The following is a 12135-nucleotide window of genomic DNA, read 5'->3' on the forward strand; positions in this document are numbered from 1 at the left end:
TTTCCTTATCTGTGAAGCTCTTTATCTGACCTTCAATTCTGAATGATAGCTTTGCTGGATAAAGTAATCTTGGTTGTAGGTTCTTGGTATTCATCACTTTGAATATTTCTTGCCACTCCCTTCTGGCCTGCAAAGTTTCTGTTGAGAAATCAGCTGACAGTCGTATGGGTACTCCCTTGTAGGTAACTGAGTTTCTTTCTCTTGCTGTTTTTAAGATTCTCTCTTTATCTTTTGCTCTTGGCATTTTAATTATGATGTGTCTTGGTGTGGTCCTCTTTGGATTCCTTTTGTTTGGGGTTCTCCGCGCTTCTTGGACCTGTAAGTCCATTTCTTTCACCAGGTGGGGGAAGTTTTCTGTCATTATTTCTTCAAATAGGTTTTCAATATCTTGCTCTCTCTCATCTTCTGGCACCCCTATAATTCTGATGTTGGTACGCTTGAAGCTGTCCCAGAGGCTCCTTACACTATCCTCGCATTTTTGGATTCTTTTTTCATTTTGCTTTTCCGGTTGGGTGTTTTTTGCTTCCTCGCATTTCAAATCATTGACTTGATTCTTGCGCTCCTCTGGTCTGCTGTCGGGAGTCTGTATAATATTCGTTATTTCAGTCTGTGTATGCTTAATTTCTAGTTGGTTCCCCAATATAAGATCGAGGGTCTTATTAGTTTTCTTGTAGATCTCATTAAGTTTATCGGCGGCTTCTAAACAGTTCTTGAGAGACCTTAAAAGTGTGGTTCTGAACTCTATATCTTCCATTGACAATTTTGTCCTGTTTCTTTGTCTCCGCATTTTGTTATGCTTCCTTGGTGCACCCCCTAGTGGTCTTTGTTCGCAGTCTTATAGTTAAATCTTGATTGTTGTAGCTAATTCCAGGGAGGGTTTGACCTCCAGGCCAAGTGGCTATTCTAGGACTGATCTTTACCAGCTGGTCTTTGCCTCTGGCTTTGTTTCTCTTTGCTTTGTTAAAAATGGTAAGAAAGGATGAATTCTAACCATTAAGTGTTAGGATGAAATCTAATATGTAACTAACCACAGCTGTCACCTGCATATTGTTGCAACAAGTTATTATAACTTTCCATATGTTTGACGGTTGTCCTCTAGCGTTAGGTGAATGTGCCTCGTTTAAAATACTTGCAGAATATCAGTAATATGAGAGAATTCTGGGCTTCTTTCCCATCGTGTCCAGGCCCAGCCCTAGCCACAGGCGTGTCTGGATGATGGAAAATCATATGCTGCTGGGCCATCCTTGTTGTAAAATAAAGGTTAGGTTATAGTTACGCTGCACTTTTTTATTGTGGTAAAATATACAGAACACAGAATTATGCTCTACCTGTTAACACATTGTATGCGGGAAACGTGTTTACACGTTTTACGTATTTATACGTTCTACCAGTGTAGTAGAGCACGGGACAGGTATTAATACGTTTTTTATAGACTAGCAGTAGAATGCGGGTAACATATAAATACGTAAACTAAAGTTATCGTAATTTTACTGAACGTTGCCATTTGCGGAAAAAATTAGCAAAAATGGCCCGCGCCACCTGTTAGCGCGCGATAAAAACTACCCGCAAGCAATGTGTTAAGGGAGGAAAATGTACAATTGTTACACATTTGGGGAATTTTCTAAAAAATTGGATTAATTCATCTAGCAAATTTTTCTTAATATATAGATTAAAATTCTATATAATTTTAAAATAAGGAATGTGAACGGGGTTGCTTACTCTGGTTTCCCGAGTCAGTTTTGTGTTGATTCTGGCCCTTCCCTGGTTGATTTCCAGGCTCTCCCTCCTGATCCGCTCGCTCGCTCTCTCCTCGCCAACTTAACACAACGCCCGCGAGTGTCGCCCTGCAGAGCCCTGCCTTCCCGTCAGCCTCCGTTTGGGCACCTACTCACACGGCCTGTGGAAGGCCTTTCAGCAGTTGCTGACTTGTCTAAACGACTAGCTTTCACCTGTATCTCTTTGTTGGGGATGCTTATAACGCCTTACACTTGATCAGGTGCCTTGTGGAAGGCCAGTTACTCTGTCTGCTATACTTCCAGTCGAGGAACCCTATCGTGCATGTCTCCTCAGTTCTGGGCACGCATTTGGTATTAGAGCCACATGGGTGAGGAGCTGTGGGTCTTGCCTCTGAGGAGCGGAGGCCGTAGTTGGCAGGACCAGAGAGTGGTGTCAGTACAGGCACATCTGTGCCCAGAGAGGGTGCGCATCCAGGTGCTGCAGGGCCCATGTCAGGGCGGCTCCACACGGGACATTTGGGCTGAGTCCTAACGGACGGGCAGGAGATTGGGAAGGAAGAGGGGGAAACGTTCCAGGTAGAGGGAGCAGCATTTGTAGGGGCAGGCAGGGTGTCTGGGGCTCCTACTCCGGTGGGCTGGATGGCTGCTGGGCCGGGGAGGGATGGGATGGGGCTCGGGCTGCGGGCATGAGCCCAGTCATGTGGGCTTCGTGGGCTGAGCCCAAGGCCTTGGACTTCACCCCTCGGCAGCTGAGACCTGGCGTGTTCTGTGCAGGTGAGCGGCGAGAGCAGAATGGAAGGTCCTTCCGGCCGCCAGCTGGGAGGGGCCGAGGCAAGTCAGCCGCTTGTGCGACTGTCACCGGCCATGCTGTGCGGTGCCTGTTATCAGCACCTCCTCCCAGCTCCTGTCAGAAAACCCAGGAGGCAGGACTGACCCCGCAGTTAAAGAGCCAAAGTGAAGATGGCAGAGAAGTCGGAAGCCGGGAGAGCGGAAAGGGCCAACGCAGCCAAGAGGGGTCCAGAGTGCAGGGAGCCTGTGCTCCCCTCGTCCTCTCCCTGCTTCCATTGTTCCGCCAGAACTGCTAAGTGTTTTTAGTTTTTAAAGAATTGTTTTAAATTCATTTTAAAATTTGTTTTCTTGATAGGTCTATTCGAGCAACACAAGTTTCAGAAAACACAGTTATTGTTGGTGTAGTACGCAGGTAAGCTTTTTTTTTTTTTTTTACTTTGAAATTTGTGTGTTAACATCATGCTTGCTCTTAACAGCGGCCTGAATAACAGCTTGCAGGCTGTCCGGCGTGACCCTTCTAGTTTGGCCCTTTCTTTTTTGTTTTTTCTTATTTTCTTTTGCTTTGAGAGTTAATTTCATGTGAGAGTTTCTACTCTCATACTTGGACTGCCTTTCACTTTACAAATACGCACAGCACTAGAGAATTCCATGTTTTCCAGGGCTATCCTCCCAGGGCACCTAACTCCAAATATATATGTGAAGATTTAGAATTATACATAAATGGAAAAAATCTTCCATTTCCTCCTTAAGTTGGAAGTAAGGAAAGGATAAAAATACGTGAGGAGGGCAGTATTCAAATAAATGTTACTTAGCTTACATATTTTTATAGATGGAGAAACGTTGCTGTGCCCTTTAAACTATTTCTCTGAGCCTTGTTGCGGGGAGAAGGGCTTTTTAAATTATTTATTGGCTTATAACATTGTATACATTTCAGGTGTGCAACATCTGTATATACCACATCTTGCTCATGGCCAAACTCTAGTTTCCTTCTATCACCATAGTATTGACCCCTTTACCTGTTTTACCTTCCCTATTGGGTTACAAAATAAAATAAACAGGCAGTAGAATAAAATAGGAAAGAATTTAGTTTAAAATGTTTACATATCAAATAGATAATGTGGTTACTCCTGTATTCTACTGTTAGTGTAACTTGCTATATTTCAACTATTAATATATACTGTCAAAAAAGCTACCTATGAAACTAAAACAGAAAACTTTTTAATTGTATACTTTTGATTTGTATGTTACTCTAATTCATCTAAAAGTACTCATTATAGGACAGTCACCGTGTTGCGAGAATCAGTGCACAAAGAGGTGCGCTGGACTTGATAAGAATCGTCTCTAACCACTTGCTCTGTCCTTTTGAAGGCGGGATGGAGAAGAGTCTGTGATGCCCCTCATTAGTGCCGGCTTTACAAGGGTATGTACCCCTTCTTCATTATGCAGGTGTGGTCCAGCGTGAGGGAGTATGTTATCTTAGCTCAGAGCGAGCAACTGAATGAACTTGAAGAGAAAAAATGTGTTGTCCTTGTGCTGTGTTCCATTTTGGTTTAATTCTATGACCTGGTAATGATTACATCTACAGTACCTAGCTTTCTTAATCTTTCCAAGGTATGCCTTGTTGTCATGGCTGTGTGTCTCCATGGTTTAGTGTGTCGGCCCGTGCACAGAAAGATGGCAGTTTCAATTCCCGGTCAAGGGCACGTACCTGGGTTGCAGGCTCGACCTCGACCCCAGCCCCGGTCCTGATTGGAGCACATGTGGGAGGCAACCAGTTGATGTGTCTCTCTCACATCGATGTTTCTCTCTCTCTCTGCCTTCCCTTCCTCCCCCACTTTCATCCCCTCCCTTCCACTTTCGGTCTAAAAATCAATGGAAAAAATATCCCCAGGTGAGGATTAATAAACAAACAAAAACCAAACAAAAAACCTATGCCTGGTAAAGTCATCTTTAATGGCATAGTCATTAAAAGTTATACCAGCCCAGCCCGCGTGGCTCAGTGGTTGAGCGTTGACCTAGGAACCAGGAGGTCATGGTTCAATTCCCAGTCAAGGGCACATGCCCGGGTTGCAGGTTTGATCCCCGGTGTGGAACATGCGTGCAGGAGGCAGCCAATCAATGATTCTCTCTCATCATTGATGTTTCTCTTTCCCTCTCCCTCCCACTCTGAAATAAATTAAAAAAATAGTTATACCACAGGAGTGTTGTTATAATGCCTTAAAGTCAGTTCAAGGATCCTGGAAATAAGGCAACCCAAACACAGCTCCCTTCTCTCCACCCCCAGATCCGGTCAACTGGTTTCTCCTAAGCCCAAAGGCTGGAGGCGTTGGGCCGCTGGTTGCCTTGGGAATCGGGGAGAGAACCAGATTTGTAGCCCAAATTTATATCAGTGAAGTAGAGGTAGTCAAGAAACCTCAGCCGATGGATTGCGTTTCAAGGGTTCTGGGTGATAGTACCCCCAGGTCCCTGCAGGAGCCGTAAGATCCTCCCCAGAGGCAGACCCTGCATTGGCCTCAGAGGATCTCACCCACAATGGTTGGAGGCAGCACTCAGTCACAGCTCACCGCCCACAGGAGGAAAGGCACCAGGAGTGAGCACTGGTCGGGAGGCCGTGGAAACACACCCTCACGCTCCTCAGATACGAGGGTTATCAGTTGAGATTTTAAAGCAATTATGCTCATTATATGTAAAGAAATAAAAGCTTGGAAATACCTGCAAGGGGTAGGACGCTATAAAGTGACATAGCAGATTCTAAGCAGAGCATGGAATTTTGAGAAATGAGCACATAATAAATGAAAATCTTAAAACTTAGACAGTAAGTCAGAAAAAATTCTTCCACATGTAGCACAGAGATAGATTAATAGCATATAGGTAGAGCCTGAGAAATGTGGAGCTAGAGATACAGGCTTAACCAGTACAGAAGGACAGAAGGAGAATGGGCAGAGGTCGTATTTGAAGAGCATTTTCCAGGGTGGACGAAAGACTAATCCACAGACAAAGATTCCAACAAATCCAAAATAAGAGTCAATAAAAAGAGGATACATCATAGTGAAGAAGGTAAAATAGAAGAGCTTAAAGTCAGCCAGAGAAAACATTAAAAAGAATGGCAGGCTAACAGCTAGCTTCTTAGCAGTGATACATGAAAATAGCACACAGTGAAATCATATTTTCAGTGTGACAACTGCCAACCTAGAACATTATACCTGGCACAAATGCCTTTCAGAAATGAGGTGGAAGTACAGACTTTGAGAAACAGGGAGCATGAGAGAGTCTGTAATTAGAAAATCCTCACAAGGACATTCTAAAGCAGCCGTGGGCAAACTACAGCCCACGGGCCGGATCCGGCCTGTTTGAAATGAATAAAACTAAAAAAAATAAAAAAGACCATACCCTTTTATGTAATGATGTTTACTTTGAATTTATATTAGTTCACACAAACACTCCATCCATGCTTTTGTTCCGGCCCTCCGGTCCAGTTTAAGAACCCATTGTGGCCCTCGAGTCAAAAAGTTTGCCCACCCCTGTTCTAAAGCCTGTACCTCGGGCAGAAGGAAGGTGAATGCCAGGAGGAAGGCCAGAAATGCAGGAAGGAATGGCGAGCAAGAAAACGGTGAATGTGGGGTGAACCTAACTCACATTCCCCGTGTAACACAGTGATGACAACGTCTAGAGATTACACCTAGGAGAGGTGCAAGCCGAGAAGCATACCCCAGCCAGGTAGCTGGGCTGTTTCCCTCAGAGCCCAGTCTGGGGAAATATGAGCAAGGACTCCAGCCACACAACAGATGAACTAGAACAGGAACTTTAAGATGAGGGAGGATGCAGTGGCAAGGAAACTGGTGAGTGACAGACCTGCCATGGGCATGTGCTCTGTTTCTTTTCTTCTCTGCATGTGTACGTACACAGGTGTGCATATGTGTTATATGTAATTATATGACACTAGAGGCCCGGTGCATGAATTTGTGCATGGGTAGGGTCCTTCTGGGTGGCCTGCAGGGATCTGGCCAAAACCTACAGTCCAACGCCGCCTGCAGCTCCTACCTGCCACTCCTGCTCATTCCGGCCCCACTGTGCCTGCTGTGGGCTCGTACCCAAACAATCCCGATCAGGCAAGGCTCGCCCTGCTGCAGCGCTCGCTAGCCATGAACCCTGTGTCTGGCGCCCTCCCAAGGGGAGCGGCCTGCGGGATCGGGCTGAAACCAGCTCTCCAACATCCCCCGAGGGGTCCTGGATTGGGAGAGGGCGCAGGCCAGGCTGAGGGACCCCACTGGTGCATGATCGGGTCGGGGAGGGACTATGGGAGGGTTCTAGGGTGTGTCCAGCCCATCTCACTCAGTCCAGATCGGCCGGACCCCAGCAGCAAGCTAACCTACCGGTCGGAGTATCTGCCCCCTGGTGGTCAGTGTACGTCACAGCAAGTGGTTGAGCAGCCTTAGCATATCATTAGCATACAGACAGTCCTCAGGTTATGTTGGACCCTACCTCATTTCGTGGTTACATTGCCATCTCCCATTTATTTATATAAAAAAAAAAGTTCCGTCATTTCCACGTATGTACATATGTGCTTTATGTTTTTTATTATTTACCACAAGTAAAGATCAGGAATTGTTCTTTCTTTTAAATTTTTTTTACTGTTTCACTTCATTACTGCTGTGTATATGCTCCATGTGAGTGACATAGGTGCTTATGTAGGCTTACAGCAAAAATCGCATTACGTCGCGCTGTAGGAACGGATCTCCGACGTAACCCGAGGACCTACTGTATTACACTTTGATTGGTTGTTCGGTTGTTCTGTCATTCGGCCTATTTGCATATTACCCTTTTATTATAAAGGACTAGTGGCCAGTTGCACGAAGATTCGTGCAATAGGCCTGCCTTCCCCTGGCTGCCGGCACCGGTTTTCCTCCGGCAGCCGGGCCCAGGCCTTTGGTCCGGCCGCAGCAGCGAGGCTTGGCTTCTCCGCTCCGGCTGCTCCCAGCCCCTCCTTGAGTGGAGTCCAGGGCTGGCGGGAAGCTTGGCTTCCTCTTGTCGCCGGGAGCAACCCAAGCCTCCTGCTTGTTCCAGCTCCGTGGCCGCCGCCATCTTCAGTCTTTGCTCCACACCTGCGTATGCAAATTAACCGCCATCTTTGTTGGGTTAATTTGCATAGTCAGTCTGATTGACTGGTGGGTGTAGCAGAGTGGCAGGGTGACAGAGTGATGGTTAGTTTGTATGTTTCTCTTTTATTAGTGTAGATTATATATAAACAAAATATATATGTGTATAAAATTAGACCCAATTTAAACAATATAGACTGACATAAATAATACTCTTCTAACAGAAGGGACATACCAGAAGAGACATTTTAATAATGGCTCAATATTTAAATACCTCAATATTTATATCTTAGCCAACCCTATGTGTCTTCAGGGTTGGGGGAGGAGGTGGAGATGTGAGTATTCTCATGGCCTTTATAAGGCAGACGTAGAATGGGGTGAGCAATGAGCGTAGCCTGACATTTTGTCTTTGTGGGAAAGGTGCAGACCACAGCATTGCTCGGGGAGCTGCTTTGTAATTGGTATCCTGTTTTCAAGTAATAGTAACGAAATCTCTGTCTGCTTTTGAGGTCAGTGAAAAGTAAGTAGCCATTAATAGAACAGAAAAGTTTAGTAAACCTTCCAAGCTAACAAGAGGACATAATAGCCCCAGCTGGTTTGGCTCAGTGGATAGAGCGTCGGCCTGCAGACTGAAGGGTCCCAGGTTCGCTTCCGGTCAGGGGCACATGCCCAGGTTGTGGGCTTGATCCCCAGTGAGGGGCGTGCAGGAGGCAGCCAATCAATGACTCCTTCTCATCATTGATGTTTCTCTCTCTCTCCCTCTCCCTTCCTCTCTGAAATCAATAAAATATATATTTTTTAAAAAAAAGGGAGGGAAATCAGGGACTACTGACCACGAACATGTAGGTCCTCATTCACACCTGCAGGCCAACACAGCCCTTCTCACCGCTGAAATCAGAGCGAGGTGATGGGCCTAGCAGCCCCTCTCCTGAGAGGGGAAGAGTGCTGGGCTGCTGTTCCCTCACCAGTCAGCCCTGACTCCACAGAGCACCGAGGAGCCTGCTGCCTGCACAGGTGCCCTCTGCTCACCGCAGGAGGAGAGAGCCCTGGGCACGCTGCTTGTGCCCCTGCACACACGAAGTCGAGGCGCGGGAGGCTGGAGATGCACTGGGGTCCCCAGCCGTCCAAGGCCTTGGCTGGCCTCACCTCCCTGGAGGTGCGCGATCTGGTGCCGTGGGGACAGGTCAGCGGATGACCTGTGCACATCCCTGGGTTTTCACTGGGTGAGAAGATCCACGCTTCTACTCGGAGGTGGACGTCCAGTTAGAGGAGCACGTGTGAACCACAGCCTCCTGCTCCCTCTGCTCTGGGGGGTAAGCTTTTGTCGGCTTAGCTGGGCTACGGTGAGAGGCCAGTGAAGGAAAATGTTGCCTGAGTGGGGGTTACCTCGTGAAATCCAAGTGCAAAGAGAGATGCACGCATTTTTCTTGCATGTTATTGGTGTGTATAACATTAAAGAGGACAACATACTGCTCTTAAGTAAGTGAATATCCTCGGAAAGTTTATGTAGGACTTTGGTAAATTCCTTTCTACATATTCTAGCCTCTGCTATGACTCGTACACGACCCACCTCCTCTTATTTCAGTTACCAAGTTGGGAGTCTGTTGGAAAGAATTACTGTACAGGTAGACATACTAACGGGAAGGCGCACATTGTTCAGCCACGACCCCCTTTCTGTCGCAGAGGTACGTGGAGAACCCCAGCCTCCAGGCCTGTTACGTGGAGCTGCTGCAGCTGGAGTTTGGAGAGGTGCGGTCACAGCTGAAACTCAGGTAATTCTGCCTCTGGGAGGCCCGCGCTCCACACAGGGCAGTCGCGAGTGAGCACCCGGCAGGATGGCTACCTTTTGGGGTAACTGACCTCCTGCCAAGATGGGATGGGGTGATGTAGTGGCTCCTCTCCACATACAGACGTTCGGAGTCTGCGTGGGTGTCTCTGTCAGTGGTCATGTTAGCAACTGGAGACTCAGGTGTAAAGATGGGGCTGCAGCCCGGCCAGCACGGCTCAGTGGTTAGCATTGACCTATGAACCAGGAGGTCGAGGTTCAATTCCCGTGGGCACATGCCTGGGTTGTGGGCTTGATCCCCAGTGTGGGGCGTGCAGGAGGCAGCTGACCGATGATTCTCTCATCATTGATGTTTCTCTCTCTCCCCTCCCTCCCTCCCTCCCTCTCCCCTCCTCTCTGAAATCAATAAAAGTATATATTTTTTAAAAATAGAAACATTGGGTAAAAAAAAAAAAAGAGAAAGGACATGATTAGGCAGTTCATAGGGGATGTATATTAATCTCCAGTAAACATGAAAAGCTGTTCAACTTCACCAGTACTAAAACAAATGAAAATTATATACCATGTTTTATTTACCAGATCTGTAAAAACTTAAAAAGGGTGATAAAACCAGTAGGGCTTCTCACAGATCCATCCTCTCCAAACTTGTTGCAACCAGAGGTGGGAACTTCTCCCTCTTTTTTTTTTTTAATCCTCACTTGAGGATATTTTTTCCCCTGATTTTTTTTTTTTTTTGAGAGAGTGTGTGGAAGGTAAGAGAGACACATCGATTGATTGCCTCCTGCACATGCCCCACCCGGGCCGGGGTCCGAGCCTGCAGCTGAGATTCGTACCCTTGACTGGGAATCAAACCCCGGACCCTTCAGTCCGGAGCCTGATGCTCTGACCACCTCACACACCGGCCAGGGCTGTTCCCCTTCTTTTTTTAATTAGCGTTCGTTACCTTTATAATCAGTCAGAAGACACCTTCAAATAAGTGAGTGTAACACCCAAGGTTGTATTAGGTTTTGTAGTGTTTACATTAATCCACCCTTTTTTCTCTCTCCATAAAGGGCTTGTAATTCAGTATTCACTGCACTAGAGAAAAGCCACGACGCCATTAAAATCACCAGTGAGGACAACTACATACAGGTGGGTCGTTTGGGAGCTCTGTCCTTCTGGGTCTCTGGTTTTGCTTGTTCTCGTTTTTAGAATTGAAACCCTCCAGTAAGATTTTTCTTTTTCTTTTTGAAGTTCAAGAGACCAGGTTTTCCATAGAGGATGATCAGAACGAAATCTCTAAGAGATGTAATTTACAGTCAGTGCCCTCTAGATACGAAGAGGCCCAATAGTTACTGTGTGTTCGAGGAGAGCCTTGTGTCCAGGAGGGTTGTTACTGGGGTTGTGGGTGGAGGGGTGGGGGGCGGGGAGTGGGCGGGGGGCGGGGGGCAGGAAGGATGCTGCAAAGGGAAAAGGCTCTGACTGTAAGGCCTGCGAGTTCTCACCTCCTCGTGGCCTTTGATGTAGTTGACACTTACAGACATTTCTGAGAAACTACTCAGAATTTCAGAATAACCAAGTAATTTCTGAACAACTTGTCCATTATTAGCAAAGTGGGTTTCTGTCTGTGACCGGAGACACTTGTAGATACCGGGAGAGGGAGTTGTGTCTGAGAACAGCTCCCCTCTGGTGTGGCTCTGAGCACCCCTGGCCTGTAACCTAACTTGTGACTTTCTTGATAAAGAGCTGATGATGCCGACATTCAGGAATCAGTGCCCTCAGAGGTGGCACAGGGGCCAGCGGGTGAGGGCACAGGCTTGGTGTCAGACAGGCCTCACCCTTTCCTAGCCGAGCATCTTTGGGCCAGTTACTTACTCTGCCTGAATCTGCTCTCATCTGTACGAATGAGAGAAATATTAATGCAGACAGCAGCCTCCCTCTTGTAAGGATGCTGAGGACTAAATGAGTTAATGTGTGTGCAGTGCTGTAGGCCAGTGATGGCGAACCTTTTGAGCTCGGCGTGTCAGCATTTTGAAAAACCCTAACTTAACTCTGGTGCCGTGTCACATATAGAAGTTTTTTGATATTTGCAACCATAGTAAAACAAAGACATATTTTTGATATTTATTTTCTATATTTAAATGCCATTTAACAAAGAAAAATCAACCAAAAAAATGAGTTCGCGTATCACCTCTGATATGCGTGTCATAGGTTCGCCATCATTGCTATAGGCCTTGGAAATAGTCCTTGAACAGTATGATGATTTTGTCATCATCCTCACATTATTATTATCATTATTATTATTATTATTATTAGCAGCACATGCACAGCCTTCCCCATACATTGTCTTCTAGGCCCTTTGGAAATTCAAGCATAGAGCCTTATATTTGCAAACACTCCCCAGTTCCCAGCCTGCTTCCCAAGTACATTATTCATTCCCGTCACAGGAGCGGGGAGATGTTAAACAGATGTGCAGTGGGCGACTTGGAGTTGCTCAAGGGGCTGTGGGAATGGAGCCTGGCTGCCTCCGATCCCCGATCCCCGTCTGGTGCTGTGTCCCAGTTCCTGATCCTAGCAGCGCCTGGTGTGTCTCCACGGGGACCTGGAGCCTCAGGAGAACATGGGAGAAGCCCGCCAGTAACCTGGGCAGCTCTCCACACTCCAGGGTCCTGGGGGGAGGGGGTGGTTCTCGCGGCTTCAGAGCCGCCATGGTGAGCGCAGGCTCCTGTGCTTGGGGGGAAGTGCCGGC

At 46.9% G+C, this 12135-nt stretch overlaps 1 protein-coding gene across 1 annotated transcript in view; it reads left to right on the forward strand.

The window, feature by feature from the left end:
- The window catches only part of PDE8A (phosphodiesterase 8A), a 101927-nt gene that overhangs the window by 56837 nt on the left and 32955 nt on the right, over positions 1-12135 (forward strand). The window contains exons 4-7 of the mRNA XM_036306288.1: positions 2881-2937; positions 3894-3945; positions 9305-9393; positions 10460-10538. Coding sequence (XP_036162181.1) covers positions 2881-2937; positions 3894-3945; positions 9305-9393; positions 10460-10538 — 277 coding nt within the window. The remainder of the gene's footprint in view (positions 1-2880; positions 2938-3893; positions 3946-9304; positions 9394-10459; positions 10539-12135) is intronic.

The sequence above is a fragment of the Myotis myotis genome, unplaced genomic scaffold (assembly GCF_014108235.1).
Source record: "Myotis myotis isolate mMyoMyo1 unplaced genomic scaffold, mMyoMyo1.p scaffold_m19_p_40, whole genome shotgun sequence".
NCBI lineage: Eukaryota > Metazoa > Chordata > Mammalia > Chiroptera > Vespertilionidae > Myotis > Myotis myotis.